Source organism: Spermophilus citellus (assembly GCF_964194105.1).
Source record: "Spermophilus citellus genome assembly, chromosome: 14".
NCBI lineage: Eukaryota > Metazoa > Chordata > Mammalia > Rodentia > Sciuridae > Spermophilus > Spermophilus citellus.
In genome coordinates, this window is record NC_138194.1 from 66,485,110 (window position 1) to 66,506,673 (window position 21,564).

The window sequence follows — 21,564 nt, forward strand, 5'->3', positions numbered from 1 at the left end:
ATTAAGTGGAAAACAGTAAACAGCAGATGACCCCATTTTTCTTTTCAAAATATAAATACATGGAAAGATGAGGAGAAACTTAAAAATGAGTATATTTGTATTATCAAATACAGGAAACATTTGTTTCCTATTTTTAAGATTACAGTTACCAAAAAAAATGATTTAGGAGTGGCATACTTCACTACTATTATTGTAAGTTTAATCTATAAATTCACAGGAGTTAAATCTAGACTGGCCAGCGGAACTTCTGAGGAAATCATGACCCTTCATGTCTGGAACCATAACAAATATGTAAGATTGTAAATCTTTTTTCAAAAATATGAATGGAATTTGTTAACTTTTAGAGCTTAAGCAGATTCCAATGACACCTTCTAAGTTTCTGACTTTATAATTTACAGCATTTAATTATAAGCCTACATAAAGTTTAGCAGAAGTTTATTTTTATTATTACAAAACTCCCTTCCACCCACTAATCACAACATGCTACAACTGCTAAAAAGTAGGTCAAAATACTTGACATATTTTTGGCATTGGGTTCTTGTACTTAGTTCACTTGTTTACATACTAATGATCATTTAATGCTAAAACATTAAGTTTTCTTACAGAAAAAATGAAATTTAAACACCCTAAGGCAGTCCCCAAACATCTTTGTAATTAAAATCTGAAAAGGCAATTCATTCCCTTCTAATGCTACATCTCACAGTTGGTCAACAGAGCAAACAAAAATAGAATTTTTAAAACTCCTTTTAACGCGTTTTTAAAAACCTTAAAATAAAACGTAAGGAGGAAGCTACCTCTACATGTAAACACAATCTAATGAGCTTCCTCTCATTATTTCTTATAGAAAGTTACAAATGAGCAGCAAAATAATAGTACCGCCCACAGGCTTTCAGAATTTTTTATTCTGGATACTAAAAACAGCACGACTGAATGAGCTCAACAACGCAAACACGCCCTAGAACGGCTAGCAGAGGGCAGACACTCAATATTAACAGTTGGCCCGAAGATAAATATCCACTTGGTGAATTAAACCCAGCTTCACCCTAGGAGGAGGGGTGGGTGCCTGGCTTCCGACTCCACTGAATGCACTCTGGAAGCATCTAGCTGACTGGTGACCTAAGGAAGAAAAAGGCGCTTTCATTTCAACATCACTCCAAAAAAAAAAAAAAAGAAAGAAAGAAAGAAAAAGAAAGAAAGAAAAAAAAAGAAAAGAAAGAAAGAGAAAAGGAAAAGAAAAGAAAAATAAGAATGAAAAGCCCTACACCTCTACCCAAAGAGAATTTTACCCAGACCCCGTGCTCGGGTTCCTCGCTCTTCACCATTCTCCCCGGGCCCGCCCTCCAAGAGCACCCTTCCATTGCACTCATTCAGAGCATCCCGTCTATCTCGGTGTTACCGGCCCACCTGCGGGGCTTCCTCCAATTAAGTCTTCCAGCCCCCAATCCCGGGTCACCAATCCCTAGGTTCCACTTCTCCGCCGGGCCGGTACCCGCCACCGCCACGCCTTCGCGCCACGGTTCTCTTCCCGCCCAGCCCCTCCCGCGCCCACGTGACACCCACGCCCCGCCCACCGCGCCCACGTGACCCGCGGCCATCCCCGCGCGCGGCGTGGATCGCGGCCGGAGCCGCCATTGTTCCGCCGAGGGAGGACAGCGGGGCCTGGCGCTAGCGCCGAGACGCCGCTTAGCGGTCGCCACTGGAGACACTCCCTCCCTTCGCCCCGCTCTCCTCCTGGCGGCGGCGGCGGAGTGAGGCTGATAGGGGGAACCTGGGAGCCCCTCTGTCCTCCCCGCGGCGGCAGCGGCCGATCGCCGGCTCCGGCGCGAGGAGCGGCCGCGATGCGCTCGGCCTGAGGTGGCCCGGCAATCGTCGCTTCCTTTGACTCTTCCACGGCGTCTTTGCGCCCAGCGTCATCCTTCAAGTCCCCCTGACGGGAGGGAAGATGGCTGCACGAAGCTGGCAGGACGAGCTGGCCCAGCAGGCCGAGGAGGGCTCGGCCCGGCTGCGGGAAATGCTGTCGGTCGGCCTAGGCTTCCTGCGCACGGAGCTGGGCCTAGACCTGGGGCTGGAGCCGAAGCGGTACCCGGGCTGGGTGATCCTGGTAGGCACCGGCGCACTCGGGCTGCTGCTGCTCTTCCTACTGGGCTATGGCTGGGCCGCAGCTTGCGCCGGCGCCCGCAAGAAGCGGAGGAGCCCGCCCCGCAAGCGGGAGGAGGCGGCAGCCGCGCCAGCTTCAGCCCCTGACGACCCAACCTTGCTAAAGAATCTCCGAGGCGAGGAGCAAAAGAAGAAGAACCGGAAGAAGCTGCCCGAGAAGCCCAAAGTGAGTCGGGATGAGGGACTGGTACAGCGTGCCGGCGCTGCGACCTTTGAGCGAGGGGAGGGCCGAGCTCCAGCCGGGGAGCGACAGATCTGCCAAAGTGGAGGAATAGGTGATAGGCGGGCATGTTACTTTGGGGAGTAGGGGAAACTCCGGAGGTATAAGGGCGGGTAGAGAAGCCCAGTTTCCAGGAAGGAAGTTAGATGCTCTGAGTTAAGTATAAACAAGAGTACCCAGAGGTCAAACCACCTTCAGGAACCTTGACACTAGAATAACATACCTTACCTTAAGGCCTACCTTAAGGGTACGCTGCACGTGGAGGGTAATGGGACCTTAAAGGCGGTGTTGGGAAGTTGTGCAAAGAGTACACCTGGAAGATCGCTCTCAAGTCACACTAAGACCGTAGCCAGAAATTCGGTGACCTAAAAACTCGGGCTTACAGAGGATTAAGGGTGTCCAGATCTAGACCCGCTTCCATTTTAGTTGGGACTTTAAAGGGAAATGGTTGCCCACTCTTGGTCTGGTGAGTTGGGCCAAGGGAGGCCAGAACAGAAACAAGGCAAGTGAGAGTCGGCTACCCAATATTCTTCAGGGGTATTTGGCCACAAAGAGAAAGAGCTCAGGCAAGTTAAGCGAAGTGGACTGTTGTGCACTCCATGATGTGGGAGGTTTTTGAAATAGGGTAAAAGGGGATGACGGGGCAGAATGGTGAAGGTTGAGGGTTTCAGGCACCAATTTACTGGACCACGTGTGGAAATGCAGAGGGCATCATATCCCTTTTGTCATACCTTCATGTTTTACTTGTACATTCTTTATTGCCATTTTTCTGGTGGTTTTCCCCTTTATATCTTTCTTAGTTTCATATATTTTTAAAATGCTTTACAAGTTGAGCACATTGAGAATATGGAGGTCGTGCAGAGTTAGAAATATCTCTTAACCTATTTTTTTATTCACGTAATTAATTTTTGCCTTTCAGTATAATTCAGTAATCCTTACTATGAAAAGTGCACCCTGTTGTGTTTGGTTGGCAGTATGAGGTATGCACATAGGAGTTAAGAGTCAATCACAGGATACCGATTCATAAATAACTATAATATTGCAGACTGCTAGGTGCTAACAGAGATGTGAACAAAGTATTAATGAGGTTTGGAGGGTGGGAGACTCATTCCATTGGATGGATTTAGAGAAGTTATTGAGGGAAGTGGAGTGTAAATTCAAACTTATGAGAATATTGTTGGTAACAATACAAAAATAAGGCTATATTAGAGATGTGACAGGTCACAATCAATTAGGCCTGGTTAAACATTGATGTTTTGCTTGCTGATTAGGAAGTACAAGATATATGAAAGCTAGAAAGGGCACAACTTGGGAGAAGAAAGAAATAGAACTGACTTGGAACATAATAAAAATGCAGAGAGCACCAAGGATTGCCAGAAAGTAATGTTATGATGTAATTAAAGAACCTGGCTCTATGGTAAAGAAGGTGATCTTGTGTGGGGGGGGGGACCCACACGTATTAATCCTAAACCCTGTGCAGATGTGGCAGGTTGTGAAAATTTCAAGGCCCTATTTGGGACATCTAGAATTTCAGATGGACTTGAAGCGAGAGACAGGTGCTCCAAAGAGCCCATCTGAAGTGCATCATAACATTCAGATGACTCATCTGAAGAAGGAACAAATTGGTGAACATTTGACACTATGAAAAATGCACATTCAATTTAGGGCTTACTGCCTCTTTTGAGTTAAGAAAGGGGGAAATAAATAAGTAAATAAACCTAGAATTGGCTTTGAGAAGTGGAGAACAGGGACACTGACTGGATGGTGAAATATTAATTGGGTGAGAAAGTAAATGTTCACTTATCAAAAAATGTTGAAGATGTTACCAAGGTACTACCTACAAATAAAAGGCAGTAAAAAGAGATACAGTATTCTAAATTGGATCACATTTGTTGGTTTCACATTTGATTGTGAGGCATGATCCACAGAAAAATACTGCTTTATGTGGCTAAGTATAATCCACCCTTTGTTTAGTACTCATTATGTACCTTGCAGTGTACTCTAAGGATTTACTTGAAGAAAAAGCAAGGTACTACCTACAAATAAAAGGCAATAAAAAGAGATACAATATTTTATGTCACTCTGAAGGGGATACAAAAGTAAAAGCTCTCTTTCTCTCCAGGGAGTTCTTTATTTCAGTTATAGAAGATACACAGTGGGTTCTGCATCCATGAATTCAACCAACTGGGGAGCAAAATATATATTTTTAAATTTATAAAATTATACGTGCGCTAAATACCTATAGACTCTTATAATTATTCACTAACCAATATAGTACAACACTACTTACTTAGCATTTACATTGTATTAAGCCTTACATGTAATCTAATGATGATTTAAAGAATGTGAGGATGAGTATAGGTAATATGCAATACTACATTTTATGTAAGGAACTGCATCTGCAGATTTTGATATCGTTAGAGATCCCAACCAGTCCCTTGTGGATGCCAAGGGACTACTGTACTCAAAAAACTTAACAGTACGACCCTATTATTCCAGGTAGGCACCAAATACCTAATCACAAGTTGGCTTTTAAAGTGGGTAAGGGGTAGGAGCCAGGTAGTGGGAGAGGCAGGCCTGAGATACCACAAAGGCCCAGGGTTGGAGGAAGACAAATTACCAGCCTGGCAGGAACGGGGAACACTAAACTTGGAACGTGTTTAACCTTATCTTTTTAGCTTATCTTGTTTATAAATTGAAGATCTTAGTTGAGTTAAAACACTGCAGGAGTCCTCAAAGTGTCCTGGCTATTTGTAATAAGAGTAACTTAGAATACTCATTTTATATATAGATATAGATATATAGATATAGATCTCTGAGTGTTACCACAGATTTGAAACATTCAAAATCTCTGAGCCTGGGTCTAGGGAAATATGCTTTTGTTGTTGTTGTTGTTGTTACAATTTTGTATTTTGTTCTTGTTTGTGTTTTGTGACTGGGTCTGGTTGTGTTGGCCAAACTGGTGTGATAGCACCCTGCAAATAGTTACTCATCCTAACTATTTTAGAGGATGCAGCAGGAGGATTGCAAGTTTAAGGCCAGCTGGGCTACTTAGTTAGGCTGGGGGGCGGGGCCGCTCTTGAAAAAAGGGACTGCAAGTATAGCTGAGTGGTATGCACCCCTGGGTTCCTTGATCCCAGTACTATTTCCTCTATTCCAAAATTTACACACTGGAATAGGGCTTTGGGATCCATAGTATAACATAAGAACTACTGTGATTTCTTTGAAAGGACATTTCATATTGCTTTAGGACATTTTGCTTAAATGTAATTTAACTTTCATCTTTCTTTTTAAAATTTCATTGTTTATTTATTTTTGTGTGTGTGTGTTGCTGAGGACCAAACCCATTGCCTCATGCATGCGAAGCAAGGGCTCAACCACTGAGCCAGAACCTCAGCCCTAATTTCATTATTTTTAGTTTCTTTTAAATCATTCCAAATTTTTGGATCCTCCTTTTCAAAATTTGTCTGTAATAGTTTGTCTTCATTTGTACAGTAGGTGGTATTTAGCTTCTTAAATCTATATTAATTTCAACCTATTCTGAACATTTTTAAAAATTCTTTTATCAGTTTGGTTTTTATCCCCTAATAATGTCTTGCCATAAGCCCTTTAGGGTATGAATTGCAGATGTTCCACTTTTAAAGTGAGAAAAGGGAACACTTCACTGGATTAGTTCTTGGTATATTTAGGAATAAGTTTTTCCATGTATTTTTTATAATACATAGTTTAATGTGGATTTTAGACACTCAGTAAATAAAGTGAAACGTGAATTTTTCACAAAATCAACTTAAGAAAATTTATTTTAGTGAACAAGTTGTTTACATATTAATGTAAGAAGATTTGCTGTAGTGTAATTGTCAGCATCTTGAAACTTAATAAACAGTAGTATTTTGTCTTGTTTGCTACTATATAACTGTGCATAGTACTTGGCACTAGTAAAATTATTATTAAATGTATGATATAGTAAGATATCCCACCAGAGTATTTATACAACTTTTTTTTTAATAGTTGTTAATGGATCTTGTATTTTATTTATTTATTTGGATGCAGTGCAGAGGTTGAACACAGGACCTCACACTTGCCAGGCAAGCTCTCTACCACTGTGCTACAACCCCAGCCCTATACAATTTTTAATCATGCCAGATAAATAGTCATATGAGCCGCCTTTTTATTTTTACATTTGAGATGTTGTTTGCCTAATCTGGCTATGATTTTGAAAGGTCCATCCTTCTACATCCAATAAATTATTCTAGTGCTATGCCATGTCTTTTAGTCATTAATTCTGTTTCAGTTTTAATGACAGTGCCCTACTTTAGGAATTTTATTGCTTTTTGCGTAGACTGTTCGAACAGTATCCTGACTGGTTTTCCTGCTTCCTGTCTTTATTGCCAAACTTTTCTACCTACTCATGCTAGTTGAATCTTTTGAAGTCCAGCCCTAATCATTTGACTTTCATGTTTACCTCTTTTCAGTAAGTTCCTCTGTCATATGTTGAATAAAATCCATAGTATAAGATATGGCAGCAAGTCTCTTCATTATCTAACCCTATCTTAGGTTTGTCTCTCACCATTATCCCTAAGAAGGAATTCTGCTTAGTTACACTTCCCTCTGTTCTTGTCTATGAAAAAGCCCTTTGTTTCTTTCTACCAATTTTTACTTTTCCTTCAAGACCCAGCTGCAGTGCCACCTCAACTTTAAAGTCTTCCTAGCTCTTCAGCTACAGTTGTATGTTTCTGGAACATATAGCAATATATCCTGTATTTAGCAGAAGCTGTTGCCATGTTGTTAAATCAAAATGGCCTGATACTCCCCTTTCACATGTATCTGTAATCATTCAGCAAGTATCTAAATATCTCCTCATTGTGCATTTTGGCAGCATAGAGCACATTGATAGTGGTTACACATATAGGAGGTACTTTATAATCAGCAATGGAACAGATCAATAGTTGAATCTTATTATTTACATAGTTATGTTCAATGAAGTCTCTGCAAACATTCAATTATTGAGTACTGACTAGAACTCAGAGAAAATGCAAGGTTAGATTCCTGAAGCCTGTATAACAATATTATCAACAACCAATTAATACATAGTCTTGCTTTATGTATGCTTCTGTTTAAAGACACCTTATTTAATAAACTTGATTCATTAACATTGAACCCATGACCAGCAGTACCAGAACTCATGCATATTTTCTGTAAGGTACATTGCATCCTTCTTGTAAATCACTTCGGAACATTAAACAGCACTATAATTGGGGGCCATTTTAAACAGAATTGCCCCCCCCCCAAAAAAAAAAAAAAGCTTAAAAATGCAAAATATATGACTTTAAATAGACTTCAAAAAGGACACTTATTTATGAGAACTGCTGGGGCTGGGCATATAGCTCAGTTGGTAGAGTGCTTGCCTAGCAAGGCCCTGGGTTCAATCCCCAGCACCACCTAAAAAATAAATATAAATATGAGAACTGAAATTTGAAGGTGGAATATTACCTTGACCTTAGCTAGGAATTGTCTGTAGGGCAATGCAAATTATTTGCAGCATGTTCTCAAATGACAGCAAGTATTGGTTTTTGTGGTTACAAATTTTAGTGAGTAGGCAAAAATCACCAATGCAGAATCTATGAATAGTGAGATCGACCTTTATTAGTCCCTATCTGTATTTGAACTCTTCTTCTCATCTCCAGAACCTCATGTCTAATGTATACTTTTCTGTAGTTTGAATTTTGACATTTATATCAAACTTCAACATCCTCATAACAAATGTTTCCTGTCCTCCCCAAGTCTTCCCCATTTCTTTAAGTGGTAAATTATACCCATATTCAAGCGTTTTGAATCATCCTTGATTTTAACCTTTTTTTAACTTTGTGTCTAATCCATAAACAAAGTACCATCAGTTTTATCTTCATAATATATTCAGTCTGACTTCTCTGTCTTGCTACTGTCACCTTAGCTCATCAGCTTCTGCAGTAACCATCCCTTGACTGCCTCCAGTTCTTAACATCTTACCAAAAACTCTTTTTTTTTAATGCTGAGGATCTAATCTAGGATCTAACCAGATGTGAGGCAAGCTCTGTACTACAGAGTAGTCTTTTTAAAAACAAATCACTTGGGCTGGAGATGTGGCTCAAGATGTGGCCCGGGTTCGATCCTCAGCACTACATACAAAGATGTTATGTCTGCCGAGAACTAAAAAATAAATATTAAAAAATTCTCTCTCTCTCTCTCTCTCTCTCTCTCTCTCTCTCTCTCTCTCTCTAAAAAAAAATAAAAATAAAAACAAATCACCGTCTTGCCTAAAACCATCACTTGAGTAGCTTTTGTACTCAAAATCAAAACCTCTTTTCTTGTCCAACATAGCTCAGCACCTGTTTCCCACCTCCCCATCAAGCTGATTGGGTTAGTTTCCTCTCATTTATGACCATGGTGATATTTTTTCAGTTCTTTGGACTCTTTGACAGTCGATTGCTTTTACATGAACTGATGTTTCTGGAACGTCTTTTCCCCACTACCCTAATCAGCCTTTAGATCTCACCTTTAAATATGACCTTCCCAGTTGGCTTGTTTAATAAACTTGATTCATTAACATTGAACCCAAGACCAGCAGTACCAGAATTCATGGTACTAATTATAATCCTAGTGACTCAAGAGGCTAAGGCAGGAGGATTGCAAATCCGAGGCCAGCCTTAGCAATTTAGAGAGACCCTGTCTCAAAATAAAAAATTGGAAAAAGTATTTAGTATTTAGCTATGTGGTAGAGCACCCCTGGCTTCATTCTTTGGGAATGTCAAAAAATAAAAACTTCCCAGAAAATCCTTTCCTGATAATCATAATTATCAGTTTGTAACTTATTTACTTACTTATTTACCCATTTCTTTCTTGAGGTCTTTTCCTAGACTATTCTTAGACAAGATTGTAAGCCAGTGGCAAATATTGCCTGACATATGAAGCCTTCGTTAATTATTTGTTGAACTAAATGCTGAATGAAGTGGCTGAAATGACAGCTCATGGTTTAATTGGGTGATCTGTTATTAACCTAAATAAATTTGCCTTTTATTATATTCCCAGTAGCATTGTTGGTTTTCTTTATTTTTCGACAGTGGTTTTTGCTGGCAATATTAAAAGTAAGTTATATCACTTGCATAGTTTTTTTTTAATTTTTAAATCACTATCCCTCTTTGTTTTAATTCTTAAAGAATAATCATTTGGTTAAGAATCTCCAAGTGATGAGTAAAGCAAATATTCCTGATTTCACAAAGAGAAATCTTGATATTTAGAGAGATTTAGTGACTTACTCAAAGTATGTAGAGTAAAGGAGTTTCAAAAGCAAAACAGTATCCTAATTTCTACTCTAAGAACTTTGTGTTATTTCCACTATACCTCTATGGTTTTAATGCCATGTTCCAGGATATTAAATTGTACTCAGAGAACAAATCCAGTTTACCCAATGAGTTATAACTTTATTGCTTTTAAATTTTACTTTTAGAGTAATCAGAAGTTTCCACTGACAATTATAATGACCTTTACAAAAGCTCCAGAATTTTAGCTCTATTGGCTTATATGACAGAACTTTTTTATCTTTTGTATTCCATCAGAGTCCTAACATAAAAGACCTTTTTAATAGTTTTATTCACCTTCAGCTACCAAAACCAGCAATAAACTCTCTGAACACTTGTTTTTATTGTGTTTTAGCTTTGTTAATTAGTATACTACTACTCAAGGTAGAGCAGCCTTTAAAGTATTTTTTAATCATTATTCAAGCAAAATCAAGGATCTGAGTGAGCAGTTGGTGTTTATTTGACCAGTTTAAAAACTTACTATTTTCTTTCCAACTCTCCTTGTAGTTTTCAAATTATTGCACTGAATGCTGGCCATCTAGAATATATCTGTCAGGATTTAAGAAAGAAGTGTCTCATTAATGTGTCTGCTCTGTCACCTGTAGTCCTCATCTCAGTACCCATCAGAGTAAAACTGAAAAATCAGTGATTGGGTTTCATTATTTAAAGATCATCCTTAACATAATTCAGTCACATGACAGATATTTTCATCTCCTCATCCCATAAAAGTAGCCCTGAACATTCCTGATACTGTTAATAAGAAGAATAGTGGGGAATCTCCATAAAGATATGAACTTTTGGCCAGTTGTTTGGGAACACATAGATCTTTACTGCTACATGAAATATCTCAGGATATATAACAAGATTTAGAAAAATTTTAGTTATAGATACTATTTGTAAGATTGTTCTTTGAGTTCTAAGAAGTTTAAAATTGGGGTTGAATTTTAAAATAGTAGGTAAATTACCTGTCTGAAACTGTAGTTTATGTAGTTGATAATGTGCAAAACATTTGGCAGGAAGAAAAATACATAATTTGTATTTTCAAACAAAATGACAAATTACTCTATCTGGAATTTGTATCAACTCATTAGGCTGTATTATGGTCTAACTTGTCAGCCTTGTACTGATGCCTATTCTGAATTTCCATAATGACTTGCCTTTTCTTTTTTATGATGAACATTACATATGTATGCATTATATTATATATGTGTATGTGTGTGTATTGAATATGTGTATATTCAAAGCTTTACACACACAAACATACACACAGTTTTGCCTCCTATATGCATAACTTTCAGTTAAGCAAATTGAGAATCTAATAAATTAGTAACTTGTCCAGAGTGATACACATTTGGGATTTCAATCCTGGTCTTGCAACTTGCCTATAAAACCCATACTCTTTAAAAAAAAAAAAAATATATATATATATATATATAAAATAAAGGTATCAATAACTAATTTAAAAATATTTTTTAAATTAGTTATTGATACACCTTTATTTTACTTATTTATATGTGGTGCTGAGAATAGACCCAGTGCTCACACATGCCAGGCGAGTGTGCTACCGCAGAGCTGTAGCCACAGCCCCCAAACTCATACTCTTGAAGGGGGGGGGGGGGAATGTGCTTTTTGTCTTGTATTTTAGTAGTTTTATTGTATACTTGTCTTCCCTTGCTGGGTTCTAAGATTCTTGAGAGCAGAGATTATGGCTTTTCTTTTTTAAGGGTTTACATGTTACTCTACTGCGTTGTTTGCTTATTGAATATTTGGTGAATGAACACAAGTGAATAGTCTGTGATTTTTTGTTTTAGAAAACAATAGAACTATAAGCAATGGTTTGTTGTTGTTGCTGTTATTGTTGTTTTGGAGTACTGGGGGATTGAACCCTGTACTGGGTGATTTTACCACTGAAATACATCTGTAGCCCTATTTGTTTGCTTGTTTGTTTGTTTGTTTGAGGTGGGGTTTTACTAAGTTGTTTACTAAGTTGTTTAAGGCCTTGCTAAGTTGCTGAGGCTGCCCTCAGACTTGGGACTCTACTACTTCAGCGACCCAAGCCACTGGGATTATAGGTACGTACCACTGCAACAGACTCTAAGCACTGTTTTTAAAAGATAACAGTGCTGTCTATAGAACAAGCCTAAACTATTTTCAGCCTCTGAAAAGATAGTTTCTTATCATTTGTAGTCTATTAACTTACCAAAAGAATTTGTTTCTGCAGCATTGGGCCTGACAGGTGCATATCCATGCCCTTTTGACCACCAGGACTTAACATTTATTTTGAACTTACTAGTATAAAAGTGACCTTAATACTTGAACATGAGGTTAGAGGATGTGGACCATTATAGTTTTGCAGAATAAAAGATATTAGAAGGAAAGAAACTATTTCTTGAGCAAGTATGCTTTCACATGGGCTCTCATTTGGTGAGAATCTGTAAGTCAAGTACATCTCATATTTACTAAATGTTGAAATCAAGGATTAAGTCAAGGGAAATGCTTAAAATCACAGTGATTAACCATAAATGTGAGGCCTTGATCCCGGGTTTGTCCAATTCTAAAACCCCTGGTCTTTTCATATTCCTTTTTTTTTTTTTCTTTTTTTTTTGGTGTTGGGGGTAGTTGGTAGGCTACCCTTCTAATTTTTAAACCTAAGAAGTAATTTATGATCTTTACATTTTGTGACTAGAAAAAAAATTTACTTAACTAAGTGAAAATAGGGTTCCACATAATTTCATTTTAGAAGTCTAATATTAAACCTTTTAAATTCTTGCCTCCAATATAGATTTCTTTTGCAATTTAAAATCAGTTTTACAAGTCTCAAATGAAGTAAAAGTCTATTATTAAACATACCTTGTCATCCTGAACCTTAAAACTCCTTCAGGGTAAATTTTTTTTATATGTTCCTGTTCCCACAGTCCCTAGCCCTTACTTAACTAAATATTTATGAAATTGTATGGAACTAATAAACTATCGATTGATTAACATGAACAATTTTATTTCCTTGAAAATGGGAATAATAAAATAAACAGTTCTCCTGCTTTGTGGCCCCCTTGTCCATTCCATTCTGGTTTTCAGCTAGATATTCTTGTTCTGATTTACTACCACCCCTGCTAGCACACACACAATAAATATGTTCTTCTGTGCATGCATTTGAAAAAAGAATCCAAGGAGGGAGTTGAGGGGTTATAACAATAAGTTATATTGTGATGCCTCTAAGGAGTTTATCCATATAAATGAAATGGTTTTATCATTTTACTATTACTGGTTGATTCTCACAAAATTTAAAAGACCTCTTTGGTTTAAATATACAGATTGTTTACTACATATGAAATTAATTTTGACTCTGGAGGGGAACACATTAAAGCTCTCCAGAGAATTTAAAACTAGGTCATAAAGAGAGGCCCATGTAATTGCTAATCTGTAGAAATCCAGTAAATAAATATAAAGCTCCAGGATAAGAGAAAACAATATTTTTTTTATAAAATGCATATTGACAGTCACAGGGGCAGACACATTAGGTAAGTGTTGGTCTGCAATTATTTCCTTTTCATGTGAGTAGATCTATATAATATGCTCTGATTTAGAAGTCTGCTAATTTAAATATGGTTAATTTCTCTGGAACAGCTAGTGGCAGAACATATATTGGTGCTGCTATTTGATAGGACAACCACTGTAGTGTTTATTTGTTCCTGCTATCCAAGAATTCTATGGGCTTTAGTCCTGGGGTAGGAAGCTTATTGTTTAATGTATTTAATTTTAAAAATTAAAAATATCAGGTGTGTGGGAGGGTTGTTAATGGCTTTGGGAATCCCAGTAGTGGTAAGAACTATATAAATCCCCAGGGTTGGTGGAAAATAGAGGTCTGTAATAGACCAGTTTTTCTCTCTATTACAGACCAGTGTTAGACCCAAACTGGTCTAGCTGCAGACATAGACATTACATAGGTTGATGTTACAAAGACAAGACAAAATTGAACTTGGCATATTGTAGGAGCATGTGAACACCTCTAGTTTGGTGATCATTTCAGAGTCTATGAAATGGAAGCTGAATGTTCCCAATTGTAAGAGCACTGTTGATCACTGATTAAGGACTTTAGACTTGAATTTGTTTGAAAGGAAAGATTGCTTCATCTTTTATTTAGGAGACTCCATCAACAATGTTTACAGCTGGTCTCAAATATATAGTATAAGTTTTAAAGACATCTTTGACCACTTGATTTTTTTTTATCACTTAGCCTTTAATAAATAAATTTAAATGACTTACTAGTCATTTACATGAGTTAAATAGAGATGGTATATAACTGTCCATGACAGTTTCCTGAAGGGATTAATAAAACGAAGTTTTGCAGATGTAACCCTTGTGAGTTGTTAGTTGAAGAGATAAGAAGCTGTGGAATTGTAGCCGCAAAATCATTCAATTAGTTTAAGACTTACTTAGGTGAGGCTAACCACAGGATATCAGAAAAGTTTGGCTAGAGAGGATAGCATAAACTAAGAATAGCCTGATAGCTGGGTGTGACAGTGTACACCTATAGTCCCAGCTGCTTAGGAGACTGAGGCATGAGTTGTTTGAGGTCAGCCTAGGCAACACTGTAAGACCCTACCTCTACTGAATAGAAAAGGAAAAAAAAAAAAAACAGCACATGAGACTAGACAAGTAATATGGTGATATTGGAAAGTAGAATTAAACAGCTTTAAATTCCTGATACAGATCCATCCATAAGTTCACCTGCCTTACTAAGGTTTCTTATCCCTTTTCTTCATGCGCACTCTCTCTCTCCACTCTGTGGATAAACACAGATACAGAAAGAAAGATTAGAGGAGGCAACATTAAAGTGGCAAAGCAAAACAAAAGAAAGAAAACCAAATCAAGAGTGAGGAAATCTGATTGTGGTATTAGCAGTCTGACTTAACAAGTTGCTTAAGACCCGGCAGATTAAATTTTGATTCATTAGGAATTTAATCACCTAAAAGACAGCTTTTGTTTTGGTTTTTATGCCACTAATCTTTGGAAAGCCTATAAATTGAGTTTCAAAATATAAACGGTCTCTTTTCTACAACCACATCCATGATTTTTTTTTAACAAATCCAGATAAAAATCACATTATAGAAACTTAGAACATTCATACTGTTTTCTTGAGTGTAGCTGTGTTATAATGATAGGCATTCTAGCAAATTCTATTCTGTGGGCTGGGTTTATGGCTCAGTGGTAGAGCTCTTGCCTAGCATGTATGAAGCACTGGGTTCAATTCTCAACACCACATTTTAAAAAAATAAATGAAAATACTGTGTCCATCTACAATTAATTTTTTTTTAATTCAAGAACTGGAAGTAAAGCTTTTTAAAAAAAATATTTATTTTTTAATGTAAATATTAGTTTCTATAATAAACTTATTGTAGTTGGACACAATACCTTTATTTATTTATTTTTATGTAGTGCTGAGGATTGAATCCAGGGTCTCACACATGCTAGGAGAGCCCTCTATTGCTGAGCCACAACCTCAGCCCCTGGAAGTAAAACCTTTAAAACTAGTGTGTTGATTTACTATATTGTTGAATATGAGGGGAATGTACAAGTGACAAGAAGTGATAGGATTCAGAAAGAAGTATACCTTGGCTCCATTCTTCAGACTTATCAATCTATATGCATTTCCGTTGATGGGGCTCAGAAATATTTATCTGAAAAGAAAAAAAAAAGCTGGATTTGGACATCACAGACATTATTCTACTCATGAATACCTCTAAGTGCTATTTATGATTTTAGGAATGTTAGGAAAGCTGAGGTAGCCTTTGGCAATGAATTGGTAAGTCTGCTTAATCCCAAAACAGTAGAGCCATTAAATTATATAATTAGAGGTAATATTAGAGATTGTCTAACATTCCTTTATATATCATCTGAGGCTGTTTTTGTGCTACAGTGGAAGAGTTAATGAACTCTGTTGAAGTGGAGTCTGTATGGCCTACAAAGCCTAAAATATTTTCTCTGGCCTTTTAAAAAGCTTTGTGAGCTGAGCATGGTGACACATACCTGTAATCTCAGTGACTCAAGAGGCTGAGGCAGGAGGATTGCAAAGTTTGATGCCAGACTCAGCAACTTAGGCTCTAAGAAACTTAGACCCTGTGGGGGGTGGAGGAGATACTTAGTTCAGTGGTAAAGTACCCTGGGGTTCAGTCCGCAGTATGGGGGGGGGTGACTTTTTAGTAGCTCAAACGTGTCATTTTATAGAAATAGAAATAAGGCTCAGATGTTTTGATTACATGACTAACTGGTGGTTATGGTACAAATGTAGTTTAGATTTTTTCAGTGCCTCTATTTTGTTGTTTGAAGGGGCTGATACCTGAGTGAGATCAGAAAATTTTTGGTATATAATTTTGTTTATAATTCATTATAGTTATATAAGACTGTTATTAGGGACAGTGATCCATCAAGTCTTCAATAATGTTGCTATATAAAGCAACCTTGTTAATTTAGGTAGGGGACCATATTTTGATTGTAGTATTCATTGATAACATTATTTCCTAAGTCTTTGGTTTGATCTGCCAACCAGTTTGATACATGATGTTTTCTCGTTGCCTATGCAGCCAAATGGTCGAACTGTGGAAGTGGCTGAGGATGAAATTGTACGAACTCCTAGAAATGTAACAACAAAGCAGCAACCAGAGACAGACAAGAAAAATGAAAAGGTAAGTTTGGGAGCGTATGAAATTAGATGTAAGGTTTTAATAAAGACAGTTACATGAAAATGATGCTTTCCTGTTTCGCAAGATTTTATGTATATCTTCAATTTAAGGAAACTCTGTAAATCTGAATTAATCATAGTGGATGGATGGTGAAAGTTTGTTGGGTTATTTTATCATTATTATTATTTTTTTGTTTGTTTTTTTAAAGAGAAGATGTGTCACTAAATATTTTAAATATTGCCGGTATTAGTAAATATTCATTATATCAAACATAATTTATATAATTCATGACTTGAACACCTTTTGTATGAGTAAGATCCATATTTATATATTATCCCTTATTCAAAAATAGAGTTGTGTTTCCTTTGTTGATAATGTACTTGTAAATACTTAGGAGACTTGTCCAGTGGTATTAAGTGTTAAAATAGATTTCTGTCATGGTGGAAACCTAATTGTCTCCTTTATTAGACAGTTTGGTTTTATTTAACCAAGTGTTCGTTGCTTAGGAAAATAAGTTATTAAAAGGTTTGGATGAACACATTGTTTTGGATGTGAAGTTTTCCAAAATAGAAATGTAATACCCCATAAATGTTACCTGCCTGAAATCTTATTTTTCAGTTGCTGGTTTTAGAACTGGCCCAAATTTACTTGACTTATCTGGTTTGGAATTCGGCAAAATAAACAAGAAGCTCTTAACATTATTCCTTCTGCTATGAGGGAGACTTGTTGAATTTCTTTTTGTACATTGAATGGCCACTACTCCACCCACCTGTCTTTTTTAACCATGCATTACCCATTTGGGGGAGTGGTGACAACTGCAGAGAGGTAAGTGGTTTTAAGAAGCTAGCATGCAGCAGCTCCAGCCCCATGGAATAGTAGTACAAAATTGTTCCTATAGTTCCTTAATGCTTGCAGTTTCAGAATGTCTTTGAAGAATTGGTGAGATCAGTTCTCCCACTGTAACCCAGTGAAATTGGTATAGAGCCAAGACAGCTGTAGGTGGAATGGCTTGAAATAAAAGGATGGTTATGGGAAATAATTAAATTTATGTCTGACTTTGCTTTGGGCAGAAAAATGAATAATAAATTACTTGCTTTAACAAATAAAAGTATAACAACAGATTGTGTGTTTACAGAGTAAATAGTTCATGTGCCTAGTATAGATGTACATCCCCCCATTATTTTCTTGTTCTTAGGCTTTCTATTAGTAAGTATTTCTATTTAATTCTGTTTCTCCTCCCTGATTTGTCCTGAAAATTTTATAATTGGAATAATTAATGAGCTATCATTAATCTCTGATTAATTATATACCAATTAGATGTGACAGGATGTAAAATTCAGTTCAAAGTTTATAATTATCATTCTGAAATTTATGTTAGGAAGTAATTATAATAGTGGACATTTATAAAGTGTAATACAGCCAGAATTATGCAAAGTGAGATGTGTATATATGTATGAATATATTTACCTATATATCTCGTGAGGACAATTTATTGAGCACTTAATAGATGCACTTTTAAGACTTTATAGACATTTTTAATGATTTATATTCATTATTTATTCTCACAACAACACTGAAGAGATGGATTCAAACCTATTTTACAAATGAGAAACCTGAGACTTAATTACCTAAACTATGAAAGGTGATCAGTTCTAACCCAGGCCCATCTTAAGTTCAATGTCTGTATTTCTACTGTCCTATCTAATCCTCATAAAAACTTCTAGACAGATAGTAACAGTGCCATTTACAGATAAGGACTTCAAAGCCTGATCACCTTTGTATTTTCATACAATTTTTGTACTAGGATTTGAACTCAGCTTGTTCTAATGCCAAAACTTGTTCTTTGTATCACCTAAAAGTACTGCCTTTTAGTTGCTGTTATTTAGATTTATTACCATTCCTTATAAAGAAACATTTTAGGTTTACTTATACACTTTAATATATATATTACCATATCTTCATTTTCCTCTCAGAGCCACATCTTGGGCACTTTGAAAAGTAACGATATTTGCCCAGAGAGTAAAAGTGGCTTTTTTTTTTTTTTGGTACTGGGGATTGAACTCATGGTCACTCAACCACTGAGACACGTCCACAGCCCTGTTTTGTATTTTATTTAGAGACAGGTTCTCTAAATAAAAGCACCTCACTTTTGCTGAGGCTGGCTTTGAACACATGATCCTCCTGCCTCAGCCTCCTGAGCCGCTGGGATTACAGGCATGCGCCACCATGCCTGGCAAAAATTTCATGTTAAACTATGTTGTTTATTACCTTCCCTTGTCATTTTAGTAAGTCTAGATAAAACTTTGTTCAGAAACTATATATGACAAGAGGTAAAGAGCTTAAGTCTATAAAGCAGATTAAGCTATCATTGTTTTCAAAGTCTTTATTTGAATATGAAGGTAAGTGCCTCATTGATGCTAGTTTCTGGTAAAGGTCACACAAATTCATTAGCCAGGCAGAATGCATTGGGCTGGTAGATGCTTAGAGGAATAAGGAGAAATATAAGATGCTCTTACCCTCAGAGACATTTCAGTTTGGTAAGAAAGGCAAACAAAAGGAAGATATCTGATAACATACCACATTAAGTGCTAGATATTCAGAGAAGAAAGGTTATTTTCCTTGGATAGCCAGAAAAGATGGACTTATTTGGATTTTTATTAAGGATTGGATAGGATTTCAGTAAGTAGATGTGAGGAGGCCAATTTTAGAAGGAAAGAAACAAGGGGAGCTCAATTAGATTTTATTCAGATAAACCAATTGAGCATATTCAGACACACAGGAAAAGCTTGACAGGTCAGGGTGGGTTGAGGTTATAATAAAAACTTAGATATCATAAATATTGCTGGCAGCAATATTTATGATTATTGAGTCAGTGTTGCATGTGTGATTGATTATAAGAGTCTGAATTAAGGTAGAAGTATAAATATGGCTAGTAAGAAAAACAGCAGAAGCAAAATGTATAAAATTAGCTTTGTGCAGTGGCAGTATTGAATCCAACGAAGTCCATCTGAGGCACAATTATTGCTAATTGAAAACTTTTCCACTACCCCACCATGACAACTTTCAATATAGTCGGCATTGGCATAATTTTTAAAAAAATAAGAAGAAAGAAAAATGTATAAAATTTGGTTACTACAAGGTTGTTTAACATGAAGTCAGTATCCACTGAAATCCTAATATCTTGCATTATTAATTAGATGCTACATTTTTATGATGCTATACAATGTACAAAATAGTTTAACATCCCTTAATTCTGATGAACAACTCTGAAGGAAAATGACATCATTTTTTTCCCCATACAGCTCAATAAAAAGAGTTTAGCAAATTGCCCAAAATCAGCCAGATATGGTGGTACATATCTGTAATCCCAGCTACTTGGAAGGCTGAGGCAGGAGGATAGAAGTTTGAGACCACCTGGGCACAGTGGTGCATGCCTGTAATCCCAACAGCTTGGGAGTCTTGAGACTGGAGGATTGCAAATTCAAAGCCAGCCTCAGCAAAGGTGAGGCTCTAAGCAACTCAATGAGACCCTGTCTCTAAGTAAAATACAAAAAATAGGGCTGGGGATGTGGCTCAGTGGTTAAGTGCCTCTAAATTCAATCCCTGGTACAAAAAAAAAAAAGAAGAAGAAGAAGAAAAAGTTTGAGACCAGCTTTGGCAACTTAGCAAAATCCTATCTCAAAATTTAAAAATACAAAGGCCTTAGTGGTAGAGTGCTCGTACCCCTCCATTCAAACCACAGTATGGATAGGGAGTTGCCCAAGATCTAGTAAGTAATGCTTTTTCAGTTTCTCTAATGCAGTACTAGTTCTCAGTGAATCCCTGGAAAGGGGTCCCAGTAACCCTTTCGTTGGATTCTTGAAGACAGAATTATTTTCATAGTAATTAAGATAGTATTTACTGTGTTGATGACTTACACTAATGGGTACAAAAGGAATAACAGATAAAACCAACTCTTTACTCTGAATCAAGGCAGTGGTACTAAACTACCAATAGTCAAATGTCATTATATCATTTTATTCTTTACTGCCATTTATTCACAATTTTAAAAGAGAGAAGAAAATTGCTAGTTACACTTATTTAAAATATTTTTTAGCCATAGATGCACACACTATATTTTTTTTTATGTGGTGCTGAAAATTGAACTTAGTGCCTCACGCATGCAAGGCAAGCCTTCAACTACAACCCTAGCCCCTGCTAGTTGCATTTTTTTTTAAGAATATTATTTTCACGTGAAGCTTTTTACATATATAACTTTATTTATTTATTTATTTATTTATTTATTTATTTATTTATTTATTTTTATGTGGTGCTGAGGATCGAATCCAGGGCCTTGAATGTGCAAAAGCGCTCTATCATTGAGCCATAACCCCAGCCCAAAGCTAGTTGGATTTTCAGAGACCTTAAGTAAAAGCCACCATCTGGGCATGGTTGCCCATGCCTGGAATCTCAGTAGCTCAGGAGAATGAGACAGGAGGATTGTGAATTCAAAGCCAGCCTCAGCAAAATATGATGGAACTCAGTGAGGCCCTCTCTTTAAATAAAAAACAAAATAGGGCTGGGGATGTGACTCAGTGATTGAGTGCCCCAGAGTTCAATCCCCATTACCCAAAAAGAAGAAATCAAAATAGGTCCTGGGGTGTGGCTCAGTGGTCAAGTACCCCTGAGTTCAATCCCCTATAACCCCCACCCCCGCCAAAAAAGATAGTGCTTTACCAAGAAAACAAGAAACTGATTAATTTTATTAAATCTTGATCATTAAATACATGGTTTTTAACTATTCTGTATGATAAAGTAGAATATACGTATGGAATATGATACATACTGAAGGACAGTGATTATCTTAAGCAAAAACACTGTACAGTGAGTTGTAAATTGAATTAACACTTATTTCATGTTACTCCATTTATACTTGAAAGAATGATTAGTAGCCCTGGATATGCAGACTTGGGTATTTGCATACATTTTCTTCAAAATAAAAAACAGTTATCATGTCACTTCAAGGAGAAGAACAGATAAATATTTGTTGCAAATTATAAAATTATCTGTTTCTGAGTGAAAATAGAAATTTGGAAGACTTATATCTGCTGCCATGATCTTGACAACTTCTCAGTACTTAAAGAATTTCTGATGACATCAGAAAGTACAAATGTGACTTAAAAATGAAGAGTAC

The 21,564-nt window shown here is 36.9% G+C and overlaps 1 protein-coding gene across 4 annotated transcripts in view; it reads left to right on the forward strand.

The window, feature by feature from the left end:
- The first annotated feature begins 1,618 nt into the window (after positions 1-1,618).
- Positions 1,619-21,564, forward strand: part of MTDH (metadherin) — a 63,935-nt gene continuing 43,989 nt past the window's right edge. For 2 of the 4 annotated variants that reach the window (XM_081266856.1, XM_081266858.1), the window contains exons 1-2: positions 1,619-2,323; positions 16,293-16,394. In XM_081266856.1, coding sequence (XP_081122982.1) covers positions 1,943-2,323; positions 16,293-16,394 — 483 coding nt within the window. In that variant the 5' untranslated portion in view covers positions 1,619-1,942. The remainder of the gene's footprint in view (positions 2,324-16,292; positions 16,395-21,564) is intronic. The other 2 variants (XM_081266857.1, XM_081266859.1) reach the window with 2 other exon arrangements.